This window comes from Nomascus leucogenys, chromosome 10, assembly GCF_006542625.1.
Source record: "Nomascus leucogenys isolate Asia chromosome 10, Asia_NLE_v1, whole genome shotgun sequence".
Lineage (NCBI taxonomy): Eukaryota > Metazoa > Chordata > Mammalia > Primates > Hylobatidae > Nomascus > Nomascus leucogenys.
This window is the reverse complement of record NC_044390.1, coordinates 44,037,392-44,055,104: the sequence shown is the minus strand read 5'-3', so window position 1 is coordinate 44,055,104 and position 17,713 is coordinate 44,037,392. Positions and strand designations below refer to the sequence as shown.

General features: G+C 51.5%; 1 protein-coding gene across 1 annotated transcript in view; it reads right to left on the bottom strand.

The window, feature by feature from the left end:
- The window catches only part of SLC7A9 (solute carrier family 7 member 9), a 31,386-nt gene extending 19,753 nt beyond the window's left edge, over positions 1-11,633 (bottom strand). The window contains exons 1-8 of the mRNA XM_030820250.1: positions 11,242-11,633; positions 7,445-7,592; positions 6,911-7,153; positions 5,257-5,382; positions 4,914-5,013; positions 3,409-3,453; positions 2,640-2,763; positions 1,260-1,363 (exon numbers count right to left, since the gene is read on the bottom strand). Of these exons, the coding sequence (XP_030676110.1) occupies positions 1,260-1,363; positions 2,640-2,763; positions 3,409-3,453; positions 4,914-5,013; positions 5,257-5,382; positions 6,911-7,153; positions 7,445-7,592; positions 11,242-11,328 (977 nt within the window). The 5' untranslated portion in view covers positions 11,329-11,633. The remainder of the gene's footprint in view (positions 1-1,259; positions 1,364-2,639; positions 2,764-3,408; positions 3,454-4,913; positions 5,014-5,256; positions 5,383-6,910; positions 7,154-7,444; positions 7,593-11,241) is intronic.
- Positions 11,634-17,713: the final 6,080 nt, after the last annotated feature.

Genomic DNA, 17,713 nt, shown 5'->3' with positions numbered 1-17,713 from the left:
CATGCCTGTAATTCCAGGGCTTTGGGAGGCTGAGGCAGGAGGATCACTTGAGCCAGGAGTTCGAAATGAGCCTGGGCAACATGGTGAAACCCCATCTCGACTAAAAATACAAAAGTTAGCTGGGTGTGGTGGCACATGCCTGTGGTCCTGGCCACTCCAGAGGCTGAGGAGGGAGGATTGCTTGAGCCCAGGAGGTAGAGGCTACAGTGAGCCAAGATTGTGCCAGTGCGCTCCAGCCTGGGTGACAGAGTGAGACCTTGCCTCAAAATTCATTAGTTAATTAAAATTAAAATTTAAAAATGTATAAAGAAATACAAAGGATCTAGCCAAAATGCTTTTGACAAAGAACGAAGTTGGAGGCCTAGCACTACATATATTTTGGTTTGGCTTTAGAAGAATGATTTTATGGTGAGTATTTAATTTTTTAACATACACAGGCATTGTCAATTTCACTCCTAAATCTATCCATTCAGAACACTGGACAACTGAGCCAAGACACGTGTTCGAGGATGTTCACTGCAGCAACGTTCATGGAAACCACCCACACCCAGGTGTGAGTGAAGGACTTGTTAAGTTATGCTACATCTGAAAGTGTGATACAACACAGCTAGTGGCGGTCTCCAGACCAGGTGGGTCTAAGGACTGGCAAACCACAGCTGTTTGTGCAAATAAAGTTTTATTGGAACATGACCATGGCTGTTCCCTTTTGGGTACCAAGGCAGAGTTGAGAATCTGTGACAAAGGTTTATGCAGCCTGTGAGCCTGGAACATCTGGCCCTTTAAAGGAAAGTTAGCCAATTCTGGGTTATTGTTTATTAATTTGCTAATTAGCAAATTAGTTTGTGTATATTAACATGGGAAGATGTTCAGGAAATATAACTACATGAAAAATATCACTAGGTGAAAAGGTAAAAAGTGTCACGTGGAAAACCAGTGCCTCATTCACGCGGCGTCACTTCCCTTCGCCTCAGCATGGGCAGCTTTCCCGCCATGTTGGGAACTAGGGCCCCCAGGAGTGGAAAGGCTGAGATTCCAGGCAGCCTTGATCAGTTCCTGTGTGCAGGCCCATCCATGCCTTCCTGGCCAGTTTGCGGTGTGGGTTCAAGCCACACCCCTTCCCTGGATTTGGGTCTCCTACTTGTGCTGGCGTGGGTATTGCCCAGCAGAGCCCTGAGGATTTTAGCTGTGTGTCTTCCTTGGGGGTGATATTGCTTTCGCTGCCCCTGTCCACCCTGGGAGTGATGGTGGGGGTCGCCTACCTGCCCGCTGTGAAGCAGGTCCCATTAGCAGCACCGATGGTTGAAAATGCCACAAAAAGTGGAACGACCCAAGAAGCAGGATAGAGAACACGGTCACCAAATGTCTGGTGAGAGAAGCGAGATGAGTCCTGAGGGTCTTTCTCGGCCTCCAAGAGCGGCCAGCCCCCAAAAGCTATTCTGGCCTCCCAGGGGACCCAGGGACCCACCTCACCTCAGGGCACAACCTCTTGACTCCTCCACTGCAGAGAGAGAATGCCATTCACCTATCTCCAGCTATTGTGATGGCAAGAGAAATCTCTTATCCACTACTCCCTGGCATAAATCTTTATTTTATTTTTATTTATTTATTTATTTTTGAGACGGAGTTTCACTCTTGTTGCCCAGGCTGGAGTGCAATGGTGCTGTCTTGGCTCACTGCAACCTCTGCCTCCAGGGGTCAAGCGATTCTCATGCCTCAGCCTCCCAAGTAGCTGAGATTACAGGCGCGTGCCACCACACTCAGCTAATTTTTGTATTTACTTTAGTAGAGACGGGATTTCACCACGTTGGCCAGGTTAGTCTCGAACTCCTGACCTTGTGATCTGCCCATCTCGGCCTCCCAAAGTGCTGGGATTACAGGCATGAGCCACCATGCCCGGCCAAATCTTTTTTTTTTTTTTTTTTTGAGACAGAGTCTCGCTCTGTCACTCAGGCTGGAGTGCAGTGGCGTGATCATGTCTCACTGTAGCCTCAACCTCCTGGGCTCAAGCGATCCTCTTGCCTCAGTCTTCCAAGTAGCTGGGACCACAGGCACTCGCCACCATACCCAGCTGCATAATTCTTGGTCACTTCAATATCCTGACACCTTCACCTCTCACTTCCCTGAACCCCCACTCCAACCGGAATGGCTGAATTCTCCCTCCCACCTTAACAGCCCCCAGTCTCGTGGTCAGTGACCTCAACACTTACCCAAACTGCGTCTCCTCCACCTTCCAAATCCCCAACACTTGGTTGTCTGTTTGCAACCGCAGGAGGCCCCCAGCCATCTCTTCACTGACCCCAACGCCTCTCACCTCTCACCTTCTATGATTCATTATTATTTAGGGTGGTGCAAAAGTAATTGCCAGTTAAAAACTGGCAATTACTTTTGCACCAGCCTAATATAATGACCTCCCCTGACTCCCTGGCACTTTGTGCCTTTGCTTCATGCTTGCCTGTCGAACCCTCACCCTGGCTAGCCCGGCCCTGCCTCCAGCTCCATGCCGTGTGTGCCCAGTCTGTGTCCCCGTTCGTGAATATCGCCCTCCTTCCCTGGGAGGGAGCTCACCTCCAGTGCTGACACCTGCCTTACTCCTTCCCACAAGCCACAGCCCCTGCCAGCAGCGATGCCCGCGCACTCACCACAGCCACGGCCTGGGACTGCAGGAGTTCAGTGGCAGTCATCACGGTGAAGTAGGACACGTTCATGAGGATGTAGCAAGCCGTCACCAGGGGGATCCCGATGATAATGGCCAAAGGCAGGTTTCTGGGAGGGGCAATGACACAGAGACCCACATTCAGATCACAGCCTCCCATGGGAGATGGACGCCCTCTCTGAGGCCCTCCCAGGGAGAAGATTCGCAGGTAGCAGAGCCCCAGCAGGAACGTGAGACATTTTCAAATGAGAATGCTGCCTCTCTCAGACTCCAGAGCAGTTCACATCGAACTGTTTATAAAGCAAAATAAGCTAGAGATAAAGGAAGACCAAACTCTTCCCTCCCTTAAGAGCCACTGCTCTGCCCCAAAACAAACCAAACTCTAAGCGTGCATAGTGAACTCATAAGAAACCATTCACTGGCCAGGCGCAGTGGCTCACACCTGTAATCCCAGCACTTTGGGAGGCCAAGATGGGCGAATCTCTTGAGGTCGGGAGTTCAAGACCAGCCTGGCCAACATGGCAAAATCCCATCTCTACTAAAAAAATACAAAAATGAGTGAGCTGAGATTGCAGCACTGCATTCCAGCCTAGGCAACAGAGCAAGACTCTGTCTAAAAAAAAAAAAAAAAAAAAGAAATAATTCACTGTTGGGAAGGGCATCATGGAATACCCAGGGAAACAGCTCCAGCCTTCACCAAGAGAAGAGAAATCAGGCTGCCCGGCTACTGTCCTCTGCACTGATTCAGCTGTTACCTGTAAGGGTGTCTAAGTTCTTCTGTGATGTAATTGAGTTGATTCCTGGAAAAAGGAAAGTAACAAGCGTCACACGCCTTGACTTTCTTTTTCAATTATGAAACCCACAATAATAAATGTTGGCCTCATTTAAGATTCTCTACCAGAGAAAAAAATTCTCCTGCAGGAATTCCAGGTGAATTTATTTCCAGGTTAATGGCCCTGCTAGTGGTGGGGCCTGGGGCCCTACCCAGACCTACACATCTGTCAGCTGGTTGAGCCTTTGCCCTCCTTGGGAATCACACGGATTTTCAAGAATAATCAGGATTAGTGAGTCCCCAGGGTGCTTTGAAAAAATGGAATATTCTTTGTCTGAAAAGGGAATGAAATCTATAAATGCTTTGCAGGAGAGAAGGACCATCATTACAGACAGTCATGCTTCTTCCTTAAAGGACAAAAATGGGCCAGGCATAATGGCACATGTCTGTAATCCCAGCACTTTGGGAGGCCGAGGTGGGCAGATCACTTGAAGTCAGGAGTTCAAGACTAGCCTGGCCAACATGGTAAAACCTCGTCTCTACTAAAAATACAAAAATTAGCCGTGCATGGTGGCAGGTGCCTGTAATCCCAGCTAGTCGGGAGGCTGAGGCAGGAGAATTGCTTGAACCTTGGGGATTCAAGCAACTGCAGTGAGCCGAGATCTCACCACTGCACTCCAGCCTGGGTAATAGAGACTCCATCTCAAAAAAAGAAAAGAAAAAAAAAGGACAAAAACAGAGTCTCATCCATTAAACTCGATAAATATATAAAATGTATATGGTATTATTTTTGTAGGGCAGTCCCCCAAACCATAATAGATTCAGAGAGGCTCCCAAACCTAATGATTTTCAAGGTTAAACAGAAGTGCTATTGAGTATTCTTTGTTTAACCAAGGGCTTGGGGCTGGGCGCAGTGGCTCACGCCTGTAATCCCAGCACTTTGGGAGGCCGAGGAGAGAGAATTGCTTGAGTGCAGGAGATTGAGAGCAGCTTGGGCAACACAGAGAGACTGTCTCTACAAAGCATAAAAATAAAAAATTATCAGGGCATGGCAGCTCCTATCTGTAGTCCTAGCTACTCAGGAGGCTGAGGCAGGAAGCTGGCTTGAGCCCAGGAGTTTGCGGCTGCAGTGAGCTATGATCACACCATTGCACTCCAGCCTGGGTGACCAAGTGAGATCCTGTCTCTAAAAAAAAAAAAAAAACCAAAACAAAACAGAAAACCTGAGCTTGGGCCCTGGCTGCCTCTGATTTGGCTGAGCCTGTGTTGGCCCAGTGAGGGTTCTACACAGAGCACTCTGAGCAGGTGTCTCAGGGAATAAAGGGGAGAGGTTGTCACATGCTTCACAAAAAGGAAATGTGAGGGTGAATGTCAGAGTCACACCACACCCCAGAAAGGGGAATTCATTGTTTTCCATGACAGGTGGAGTTAAAGTCACCTGGAGAACCCCACCCACCCCCAGACTCGGGTCATCTCAGGACACCTCACCATCCATCATAGGCCCAGAGTCCATTGTAAAACGCCAGGCTGATGGCTCCCACAGACAGCTGGGCGCCCTCGAAAGAATTTTCAAAATTCTTTGTGTTTCCTGTAATGAAGCCAGACAGTGAACGGTGGGTGTCAGCCGGGCAGATCTTGAGTGCATCTCCACGGGAAAGAAGGGCATGATTGTGACCCCAGCTTATTAAACACGCCCTGAAACTAAGGATCCCTCCCACCGAGTTCCTGCCATGCTTCCTTGGAGATGGGCTCGTGGGGCAAGGCTGCTCCTGCTCCCAGTGGAGGGGCATTTGTTGTGTGCCCGTGCAGGGCCCACCCTCCCGTGGGTCACCTTGGGCCAGGAGCACGAGCCCGCTGATGATGATGATGGCCACGATCACCAGCTTGGCCGCGGTGAAGATGTTCTGGACGTAGCTTCCCAGCCGCACGCTCAGTGAGTTCACCGTCGAGATGAACACTGGATGGGTGGGGACAGTTTCTGCATTTATGGTTTTCAGCAAAGTCCTGGAGAGAGTCTCCTGTCTTTTATATATTTTTAAACTTTTTTTAATTTTTTTTTTTTGAGATGGAGTCTCTGTCACCCAGGCTGGAGAGCAGTGGTGTGATCTCAGCTCACGATCTCAGCAATCTTTGCCTCCCCGGTTCAAGCAATTCTCCTGCCTCAGCCTCCTGAGTAGCTAGGATGACAGGTGCACACCACCATGCCCGGCTAATTTTTGTATTTTTAGTAGAGAGCTTGTCTGGAGGTTCTAGCAGGGGAGCGCAGCTACTCATATACCCTTGACCGAAGACCAGTCCTCCTCTATCGGGGATGGCCATCCGCTTCCACCGAGTGCGCAGCTTCAGGAGGGACGCACGTGGAGCAGTGAGGGAGGAAGAGGACACTGGCCTAGCCAGCCAGATCACCTGAATCAACCCTGGCGATCAGTGGGGTGACAGATGTCCCTGCCAGATCGCCCTCACATCCAATTTTTGTAATTTTATTTTTATTTATTTATTTATTTGAGATGGAGTCTCACTCTGTAGTCCAGGCTGGAGTGTAATGGCACAGTCTCAGCTCAATGCAACCTCCACCTCCCGGGTTCAAGGAATTCTCCTGCCTCAGTCTCCCCAGTAGCTGGGATCACAGGCACGCACTACCCCACCACCCTCCTCCCCCGCCCTGCTAATTTTTGTATTTTAGTAGAAACGGGGTTTTGCCATGTTGGCCAGGCTGGTCTTGAACTCATGACCTCAAGTAATCCACCCACCTTGGCCTCCCAAAGTGCTAGGATTACAGGCGTGGGCCACCGCACCTAGCCTCTTTTATTTTATTTTTTGAGATAGGGTCCAAGGCTCAAGTGATTCCCCCCTCCTCAGCCTCCCAAGTAGCTGGGATGCCAGGTGCATGCCACCACACCCAGCTAATGTTTTTATTTTTTGTAGAGGCAAGGGTCTCACTGTGTTGACCAGGCTGATCTCAAACTCTTGGCCTCAAGCGATCCTCCCACCTCAGCCTCCCAAAGTGGTGAGATTCCAAGCATGAGCCACTGCCCGCGGCCCACCCCTACTCCCCCACCAGCCACCATATTCTCTCCCAAATTCCAAGAGGGCAGATCCGAACATGGGAGTTTAAGGACCTTTTAAAAGAACCTGGAGATGACCTTAGCCAGGCTGCCTCAGATGGCGAAAAATTATCAGGGCATGGTAAGCAGCCTCCCGAGTAGCTGGGATTATAGGCACCTGCCACCATGCCGGGAGAGGAAGCTGGGCCCTGAGCCAAGGCTCTGCCCTGCAGGACAGCCAGCGGCACCCCTCCCTGCAGCCCCCACGGGCCTGGGGGTCCCCAGTGTGCAGCACCCACAAGTACCGCAAAGGCTGATGCCAGGCCCTGCCTGGGCTCTCGCCAGAGACTTTAGCTCACTGGGGAGGAGCTGAGGGCGGAGTCCCCAGACACCCTCTATGCCAGGTCTTTTCTGACCCCTGCCCTGGGCTCGGGTACTCACAGATGGCGGCGGCGGCCAGGCATTTCACAACGAGTTGAGGAGGCTTGCAGCCCGCATAGAAGGGCGCGCACACATACTCGGAGAAGCTGAGGCAGATGATGGCGAAGGATGAGGGCTTGATGACGATCAGGCTGGCCCAGGAGAAGAGGTAGGCGGGGATGGGCCCGTAGGCCTCCATCAGGTAGGGATACTCGCCTCCTGACTTGGTGATCATTGTGCCAAGCTCTGCAAAGCACAGGGCGCCTGAAACACAGAGAGGAAGGGCCCACAGGCCCCTTGTGAGGCACTGCCCCGGCCCCAGGGAGCCTTCCTCCCCGTGGAGGCTGCGCTTGTATGGGAGGGGCCCACCGTGGTCCGCCCTCGCTGGACGGCCCTGAGCTCCGGCGTTGGACACTCAGTCCAGCCTGACTTACACCTGTTTGCCACACATGTGCCAAGAAGGATAGTGGCAGGGTGAGGGCTGGCACAGGTAGCACCTGCCTGGCGTGCCCCTGCATGCTTCCGGGGCTGCACCAGGCACCCAAGTCTCTTTACCCAGCGTCGCGAGGACCCCGCAAGCCGTCCATATGATGAGGCAGGGCCCCACAGCTTCCGTGTTGCTGAGCACAGACTTGGGGGAAACGAAGATCCCAGAGCCAATGATGGTGCCCACGATGATGGAGATGCCACTGATGAGGCCCAGCTGGGTGTGGAGGAAGGAAGAGGTCGTTAGTGCCACGCCCGGACCCAGCCCAGAAGGCCAGGTGCCACCCTGTCTCAGTATGGCCAGGGCAGCCCCAGCCAAAGCCCATGCCCCAGGCGCTTCCACCCTGGGTGGCTGCCCTGGCAACACCGGGGCGCCACTGCCGGAGCTTTGCTTACATTAACGTGATTAATTCTCGTGACAGCCCCTCGAGCTGGCCACACTGTGCCACCCCCATGGTACAGAGGAGGACACTGAGGCACAGAAAGGTTAGGAGGCTGTCTGGGGTTTACAGCTAGAGAGGGGGAGACCCGGCTCAGGTTCCACGTGCCTAACCATGATCCTGTGCCCTCAATGAAAAGGCTGACTTGGCAACAGCTCGCCAATGAGAAAGGCCCTTGGGATACGCCTCTGAGCTGGGCGGAGGAGAAAGGAGTGCGCCACCAAAGCAGGGGGAAGTCAGGGCCTAGAGTCCTGGCCAGAGACTCCATGCAGGGTGAGCAACGGAGGCCTCCCAGAAACAGAAACATTCGGGGACTGTGAAATAAAGATCATAGCTCACTGCAGCCTCGAACTCCTGGCCTCAAATGATCCTCCCAACTCAGCCTCCCAAAGTGCTGGGATTGCAGGCATAAGCCACTGTGCCTGGCCCAGTGCCATTTGCTAGGATGTGAGCTTTCTAAGAACAGAACCCAGCTCAAAGAGACACTGGATGGTTCCATTCCTGTGAAGTTCAAGAACAGGTGAAACTAATCCACAGCCATAGGCATTCAGGGCTGGGGCCCTGCCTAGAAAAGGGCAAGAGGGAGCTTTCTGGGGTGGTACATCTGTCAAAATTCACCAAACTCAGCACTAAAGATTTGTACATTTTGGCCAGGTGCGGTGGCTCACGCCTGTAATCCCAGCACTTTGGGAGGCCGAGGCAGGCGGATCACCTGAGGTTGGGAGTTCGAGACCAGCCTGGCCAACATGGAGAAACCCCGTCTCTACTAAAAAAAATACAAAAATCAGCCAGGCATTTAAGGTGCGCACCTGTTCCTAGCTGCTTAGGAGGCTGAGGCAGGAGAATCTCTTGAACCCAGGAGGTGGAGGTTGCAGTGAGCCACTACACTCCAGCCTGGGTGACAGTGAGACTCTGTCTCAAAAAAAAAAAAAAAAAACTGCACATTTCACTGTATGTAAATTATACACCAATCAAGGAGGGAAAAAAAGTCCAACTCAAGCCCTACTCATAACACCTGTCCTCAGAAGCGGCCCCGGCCAGATCTCCAGAGCCTGAAGTTTCCAGCGCCTGTGTTCACCTGTCTGGGAAGAGGCAGGGCTTGAAGTCAGATCGCAGGGGATGAGGGGCTCCCAGCTGCAGGCTGCCACCCTGGGGACTCTGCACACACCAGCAGATCCCTAGGGAGCAGCGTTAGCTTTCAGGGCCAGGGCACATTTCCAGGACAGGGAGGGGACGGGCTCAGGTCTCCTCCTCATCTCAGCCCTGCCCAGGACTGGCAGTTTGGCTCCAGAATCCTCCCTCCTGCTGAGGGACTGCCTGGGTTCTGATGTGGGTGAGGTCTGCATTCACCCTGAAGCTGCCTGAGGGGTAGACCCAGCTCAGATTTTCGGTTTTTAGAGTCAGGGTCTCACGCTGTCACCTAGGCTTGGAGTGCAATGGCGCGATCATGACTCACTGCAGCGTCGACCTCCTGGGCTCAGGTGATCCTCCTACCTCAGCCTCCCAAAGTGCTAAGGTTACAGGTGTGTGCCGCCACACCTGTCCCCAGCTCAGAATCTGGGGATTTCTCAGCTGTGCTCTGTGGCCACTGGGCCCACCAGGATTCCAAGAGGCCCTTGCTGAGATCAGGCCTGAGACTGGCAGAGAGGGACAGTGCTGCAGCCCATCGTCTGCCTCCTGGGGACCCAGTCCCAGGCCAAGCCTTCAGGCCACTGCCAGCCCCCTGGTCAAGCCCTAAAGCTTTGGTCCCGTCCCTCCTCCATCCTCTCTGCTGCCAGGCGTGGGAGCTCTCGGAGGCCCCGCCCACACCTCTGCCCTGGAAGCAGAAGCCATCCTGAGCTCACCTGGGGCTGCCTTTCCTCATCCTAGGAGTCTGAAGCCCTCCCCGCCCCTCCATGCTCAGCAACTGCTGCTCCCAACTGCCTGAGACTGGCGCCGTGTGCTGTGTGGAGCTCCTTTCTGCCTTCCCCCGCAGCCCCAAGGCTCCCTTCCCCTCCAGGCCCAGGGCTAGCCCCAGCTGCTCACTGCAGCCCAACTCAGAGTGGCTGTCCCTGATAGATGCCTCTAAGACAGAACAGGCTATGCTGGGGGCGGTACTTCCCATCACTACAGCCATTCAGACGTAGGAAGGACAGGCATTTAGAGGAGACTCAACCATCAGAACGCCCTCTCTGGCTGGGCACAGTGACTCACGCCTATAATCCCAGCACTTTGGGAGCCCGAGGTGGGAGGATCGCTTGATCCCAGGAGTTTCAGACCAGCCTGGGCGACACAGCAAGACACTGACTCTACAGAAAAATTTTTTGAAAATTTAAAAATGTGGCAGGGCATTGTGGTGCGCCCCTGTAGTCCCAGCTACTCAGGAGGCTGAGGCAGGAGGACTGCTTGAGCCCAGGAGGTCGAGGCTGTGTGAGCTATGATTGCACGACTGCACTCCAGCCTGGGTGACAGAGCACGACTCTGTTTCTAAAATTTTTTTTTTTTAATTTTTAAAAAGAAGGCCCTTTCTGACCATTCCTGGAAAGGCCATTAGTTTGAACAAAAATACTGGCCCCTCTAGACACTTGCCCAACACACAAAAGCACCTATGTATGAACTTAAAATAATATGCAGGCCAGGCAAGTTGGCTCATGCCTGTAATCCCCACACTTAGGGAGGCCGAGGTGGGTGGATCACTTGAGGCCAGGAATTGGAGACCAGCCTGGCCAACATGGTGAAACCTCGTCTCTACTAAAAATACAAAAATTAGCCAGGCATAGTGACACATGCCTGTAGTCCCAGCTACTCAGGAGACTGAAGCAGGAGAATTGCTTGAACCCAGGAAGCAGAGGTTGCAGTGAGCTGAGATCACACCACTGCACTCCAGCCTGGGTGACAGAGCAAAACTCTGTCTCAAAAAAAAAAAAAAAAAAAAAAAAAGAATATGCAGCCGGTTGCAGTGGCACACACCTGTAATCCCAGCACTTTGGGAGGCCGAGGCAGGAGGATCACCTGAGGTCAGGAGTTCGAAACCAGCCTGGCCAACATGGCGAAACCCGGTCTCTACTAAAAATACAAAAATTAGACGGGTGTGGTGGCGGGCGCCTGTAATCGCAGCTACTCGGGAGGCTGAGTCAGAAGAATCCCTTGAACCAGGGAGGTGGAGGTTGCAGTGAGCCGAGATGGCACCACTGCACTCTAGCCTGGGTAACAGAGCAACACTCCATCTCAAAAAAAAAAAAAAAAAAAAGAAGATGCAGAGTTCCCTGGCGAGAGGGAAAGAGAAGTAAGTCCAGAGATTATCCCTTTAAAGATGTACTTCACAAATCAAAAAGCACATCTTCTGCCGTGTCACTAGGGATCGGCCCGGATTTCACTGCCTGCACCCCTTGTTCAGACCCCCTTGCCTAACCTGCAAAGGGCCTGCCCCGCCAGAGACCGCCTTACCTCCTTTTGGAGACTGGTGGTCTTAGGCTCTTGGCTCTGGATCGACTTCTCATCCTCTCTCCGCTTTCTCAGGCTAGTATCCCCCATGTTTCCTCCTGCTGGTTCCAGGAGACTGCAAGGAGGGCGCACAGCTAAATCTTGGATCAGCGGCAGCAGACAAGACGCAAGTGCAAGCTCGGCCTGGTCTAGGGGAGCTGGCTCCAAAAGCACAGTGTTGGTTATTGCTGCAGGTGGGGGCCACTGCCAGTCCCTCAGGGCTCACGCGCTGGGCCCCAGAGTCAAAGTCAGTCATTAACATTGTCCAGGCAGGGGAACACAGCTCCCCGCTGCTCTCCAAAGCTCAGCTGCTTGCTTAGCTCTCTCCCAGACAGGCCCCGGGAGCCTCCTGGCCCACGTGCCTGTGCCTTGAAAGTCATTCTACCTCTATGGTCCAACTTCATTTTTTTTTCAAAAGTAAAAAAATATTTAACAACATCCTGGGCTGGGCACAGTGGCTCAGGCCTGTAATCCCAGCACTTTGGGAGGCCGAGGTGGGTGGATCACTTGAGCCCAGGAATTTGAGACCAGCCTGGCTAACATGGCGAAACTCCATCTCTACTAAATATGCAAAAAAAAAAATTACCTGGGCGTGGTGGCGGGTGCCTGTAATCCCAGCTACTTAGGAGGCTGAGGCAAAAGAAGCACTTGAACCCGGGAGGCAGAGGCTGCAGTGAGCCAAGATCGTGCCACTGCACTTCAGCCTGGGCCACAGAGCGAGATTCTGTTTCAAAAAAATAAAATATAAAAAATAAAAAAATGAAAATATTGTGGAATGTATTTATCAGAATCAAGTCCAGGTAAGGAGTGTCTGTCTTATAATTCCTTCCCAAGATTAAAGGCACTCCCATACATCACAGATCCACAATACAGGTACTTTTTCTTTGTACTTTTTAAATTTTTACAATATTTTTTATAAACACGGGAGTCTCGCTATTTGCCCAGGCTGGCCTCCAACTCCTGGGCTCAAGCAGTCCTTCCATCTCGGCCTCCCAAAGGGCTGGGATTTCAGGGGTGAGCCACCGCTCCTGGCCAGGTGCTTTTTCATTGAGTGATGAAAGGAATGAAAACATTGCCGAGGAAACCCAGTTCCAGACTGAATCAGTAGATAACCATGCACCACTGTACCCTCTCTCTAAATAAATTCTCTGTCCAGGCCCCGGCCAGGAGAGCCATGAGCCTTTCTATCACCCATTGACCTTACCTTCCTCCGTGACCCTGCAGAGCCAGAGGAGCTGCGGCCCAGCTGACCGCCCGTGCCTGCACGGTCCAACACTAGGAATGGCCATGTCTTGTGCCCAGGAGCGAAGGAAGAAGTCCAGAAGGTACAGAGGTCAATAAGGGTAATTATTAAACCCTTATTAAACTTTTTTTTTTTTTTGCAATGAAGCTTAGATACGCCACACAAAAAAGGGGAGGGTCAGGCAGACCAATTTCTCTCCAAAACCATTTTTGTTTTGTTCATTTGTGTCTAGGTCAGATTATTTTTTTAAAACCAGATGGTCCCAAATCGTCTACACTTTTTACCTAAAGATAAAATAAATTATGCCTTCTTTTATCTTTGGGAATCAGAGGAGATAAACTTTGGAACCAATTCTCTAATTGCCTTAATAGGCTGTATTTAAAACCCAAGTCAGGCAGCTCAAACAGGAACTGCTGTGTGTGCGTAACTCAGCTGTTGGTCAGTTTCCTCCCCGCCCAGGAATTTCCCCCAAGCCACGGGCCTGCCTCTGGCTGAGCAGGTGAGAGCGGTTGAACCCATCCCACTCCTCTTTACCAGTGATGGGGCTTCACCACTTGGAATCACAAGCAGGCCTGAGGCAATGCAGGCCCCTGCGTCCTCCCTGCAGCTGCGGCCAAACGCCCGTCAGGTTTGGCTGTGGTGCTGTTCAGGTAGCCATGTCCTGGCTCATCACAAGGGACACAAAACTTTCCCCATCGGGGAAACGGAGGGGGACAGGCAACACAAGGCCAGGAAGCTCTGGTCCCCATCCAGGGCTGCCAGGGTCTGGATCTCTCTGGGAGGGAGCAGAGGTTCTCCCGCACTGCGATTGGACCTAGGCTCAGGCGGCAGCCTCAGGGGTCAGCACTAAGCCCTTTCAGATAGGGAAGGAAGCACCTTATGAGACCTTATGAGACAGCCTGGCACAGCATAAGCACTGCGTCTGAAGCATCGTAGCTGTTACCTTCAGCCAAAACTCTGGTAGTTTTGCCTTGGGCCAAACTTAACTGCATCCCAGATATCAAATGGAAGCAAAGGTCAGAGATGGAAGGAGCTGGGCCAGTCTCTGGGGGTCAGTTTAGGAGCAGTTTGGGGCAAACAGACCTGAGAGAGGCACAGGTTTCTCTGAAAGCCGTCTGCAGAGCACAGGGACCCTTGGTGTCCCAGAGGCAGGGTCCTGATTTAGAAGTTTGTCACCTCCCATCTTGGGAGGGCCCAGCCTGTTTACCTGCCTGCCATGCCCAGAGCCCTGAGCAGAGAGGCTGGCGGCAGGTCCTGCCACCCTAGACAGAACCTGCCCACCGGCTTGCTGGGGTCACTCCTAATGCTGCAGCACTCATCATAGCACCTGGCACATCCATGTTGGCAAAACACCACAGAATACCCCCTGGGTCAAAAGTGATCCTGGCAGGCTGACAGGAGACCACGTGAGGAGGGCAGGGTGGGGCAGTGGTCCCCCGCTGGGGCCAGACAGCCCTGCAACCTCACCCACTACCCACATGGGCTCAGGCAGCGCTGCCAGGATCAGGGTCTGAATCTGCAAAGCGGGGCTAGCAACAGGCGCCTCCTCATGGAACACATTGAACTTGCGTGTTCCATGAATGTCCAGGACCAGCCCTCTGGTCTTCCTGGGCCTCTTCCAAGTGCCGAGTCTGGAACGTCGGGGTGTGAGGGTCCCTTGTAAGTCAGAAACCTCCACTTCAGTTCATTTTGGGTCCACGGTGAGCATTTCTTAAGCCTGTTTCTTAAAGTTGTGTTTTTCACTGCAGTCCCACCCTCTCCCTCCCTTGAATACACAGAAAGTATTCAAGTAATTCTCATAAGCTCTTCCTCATGGAAAATAATACAGATTTCATTTAAAAAGCAAAATTTTCCTCAGTTCTTGAAGACCATTGGTTCATTGTGTATCCAGTGCTTCTGCCATGTGGCTAAAGTTTCACCTCCCTGCTGTCAATTTTTTTTTTTTTTTTTTAGATGTAGTCTCACTCTGTTGCCCAGGCTGGAGTGCAGTGGCACGATCTCGGCTCACTGCAACCTCTGCCTCCTGGGTTTAAGTGATTCTTCTGTCTCAATCTCCTGAGTAGCTGGGATTACAGGCATCCACCACCATGCCTGGCTAATTTTTTGTATTTTTAGTAGAGGTGGGGTTTCACCATGTTGGCCAGGTTGGTCTTGAACTCCTGACCTCAAGTGATCCACCTGCCTCGGCCTCCCAAAGTGCAAATCCTACTGTCATTTTTACCATTTTATTTATTTTTGAGACTTGCTCTGTCACCCAGGCTGGAGTGCAGTGTCATGATCTCAGCTCACTGCAACCTCTGCCTCCCAGGTTCAAGCGATTCTCCTCCCTCAGCCTCCCGAGTAGCTGGTACTACATGTGTGACATCATACCCAGCTAATTTTTGTATTTTTAGTAGAGACAGGGTTTCACCATGTTGGCCAGGCTGATCTTGAACTCCTGACCTCAAGTAATCCACCCATTTCAGCCTCCCAAAGTGCTGGGATTACAGGTGTGAGCCACCGCACCCAGCCAACCACTCTATTTCTTAAGTTTCTGCTAAAGACTCTTGACCTTCATTTTCAACCCGTGCTTTTCCCTTCCGATTGCAAAAATGCTTGCAGTGTGAAGATCTTCACACCATCTACATTTTCTTATATTTGGTGCACATTTGATTTCAGTTGGGGAGGGTAAAATGCTTCTCTCCACCCTTCTGGGTTCTTTGGTTGGGCTTCGAATTGAGACTAATGGGATGAAAACTGTTTTAATTATGTGTATATGCAACAGAGTCCCACAAAACAAGAGACTTGAAGAAGGGCCAGATGACTAAACCCTATATAGCATCCTGAGCTATATAAGGATTAGGGGCTTGGGGCTTCTGGGGCAGGTAGGGACTAGTAATGGGATGGTGGGGGGAGGAAATGCATGGCGAATAAAGATCGTCTTGTTATGCAGATATAAGTCTCTAGGGTAATAAAAGTTGTCTCTTCCTGGTACAGATACTTGTACTAATGTAGATTTCCTTCATGACATAAATTTCTTTTGCAAAGGGCAGCTTTTCAGAGCTACACCTGTTGTGTCTGCAGTTTCTCAGAATGAACCAGCTCAAAATATTCCAAAGAAGTGTAATTTGGGGTGATATATATCTGGTCTCCTACAGTCATATTTTGGGGGTGGTGTGTCCTGAGCCCCAACATTTCCTTCTCCTGTGATGGTTTGTGTCTGAGACAGGGTCTCTTGCTCCCATGCTAGAGTGCAATGGCGTGATCACGGCTCACTCCAGGCTTGACCTCTTGGGCTCAAGCGATCCTCCCATTTCAGCCTCTCAAAGTGCTGAGATTACAGGCATAAGCCATTGCACCTGGCCCCCTGTGACGGTTTTAAAAACATCTTTAATCCCATAGTGTCAGTCCATTTCTGCACAGCCTCTGGGCTGCCCCGCTGGGTCTTGTTCTCTAATTCACTGTCCTCATGACAGAGGCAGGGTCTTGGGCAAACATTCAGGCAGAGGCTGAATCTTCCTTTACCGCTGAAAGCTTGTTCCAGACCTGCCTTCAAGTTTTCACTTTCTCCTATTCATTAAGTTCACTCGGTCTTGTATTCCTTCCCACTGCTGCTGACAGTAGCACTTGGGGATTTGGAGGGGGACCCAAAAGACAGAAATAACTGGCATACTACCACAGATAGAAGAGGTGTTTGTTCCCTTACTACCTGAATTCCAACCGGAACAACTTGTGATGAGTTGGCGATGTGCAAAGCCTTTCCATGTCAGAGACGTGCGGTCTAGCCATAAAACAATTAGCAAGGAAAGCATAAACATAATTTCAAAACTCTTATCTAGGAACAATCTATATATATCCAACAACTATTGGAATAGTACAATTCTGCCTTCGAACTTTGTCCATCATTTTTATGTGTTCCAAGTAATATGGTTTTTCATTAAATAACCTGCGTAGGGAAGACAGTTACAGCATGCTGTCAAAACATGACTTCCCATCCTGCTCCCTTCCCCACTGACCTTGTCACTATTCATGGTCGCTGCCTCTTTTCTCAACCATGGTGGCCACACATGATGAAAGTTGTGATTGCTGCTGATTTTGGGGAAAGAGGGTTCTGTGTCATCAAACATCTTTAATAAAGAGTTACTATTTTGGGGGCCGGGTGCTGTGGCTGTGCGCCTGTCATCTCAGCACTTTGTGAGGCCGAGGCAGGGGGATTGCTTGAGGCCAGGAGTTTGAGATCAACCTGGGCAACATAGCAAGCCCCTGTCTTTACGAAAAGAATTTAAAAATATTATCCAGACATGATGGTGTGCACCTATAGTCCCAGCTACCCTTGGGAGGCTGGGGCGGGAGGACTGCTTGAGTCCAGGAGTTCAAGGCTGCAGTGAGCTACGATCGTGCCACTGGACTCCAGTCTGGGTGACAGATGGAGACTCTAACATAGGAAGTTACCATTTTTTGTAATCTCGTTTCTGTCTGCCCAGCATCCACAACTTGGGGGAACTGTCCCTTTCTGTGGGACACTGGTGGGCTACCAACCAAAGGACCTCACTTCTCTGGCCACACGGGAGGGCTCAGGACGTCAGGTCAGCCAAGAGGCCATTGTCTCCCAGGATTTGCTACCTGAGTGAAGCACAGGGTAGGCTGACAGTGTTCAACTACTGAGACCACCCCCCCAGGCTATTCCGGCTTCTGTCCTTCTCAAAACATGATGGAAGCCACAGAGTGTACATTTCCAAAATATTTCCTTCTTTCCCTTAACATTGGGCAGTATAGTTTCTGTTGCTTGCAACCCAGCCCTGGTATGCTACATATACTACACACGGACCCTTCACTTTCAAATAATTATTCTTTAATAAAATACTCAGGACCTTCCTGACCAGGTGAAATAGACGCTCCAGGCTCCTGATGACCCAAGGCAGCAATGCCCTCACCTCAGTGCACTCTTCCTGTCTCATCTATACCCTCTGTAGAGTGCTGACACACGGGTGGACTGTGGAACAAGGGGATGGCGGCCCAGAGCACCCAGCACAGACGCGGGGAGCCAGCCTGGGTCCTCAGCAGCAGGTGGCATGCCCAGTTCCAGGAAGCAGCCTCATGCGCTCCGTAGGTTTGAAGTCTCCATAGCCCAGCCTGGGTCCTCACTACCTCTGTCCTGTTGTTTGCAGACATTGGGCCTGCAAAGCAGCCCAGCAGGGCCCTGCAGGTGAATAT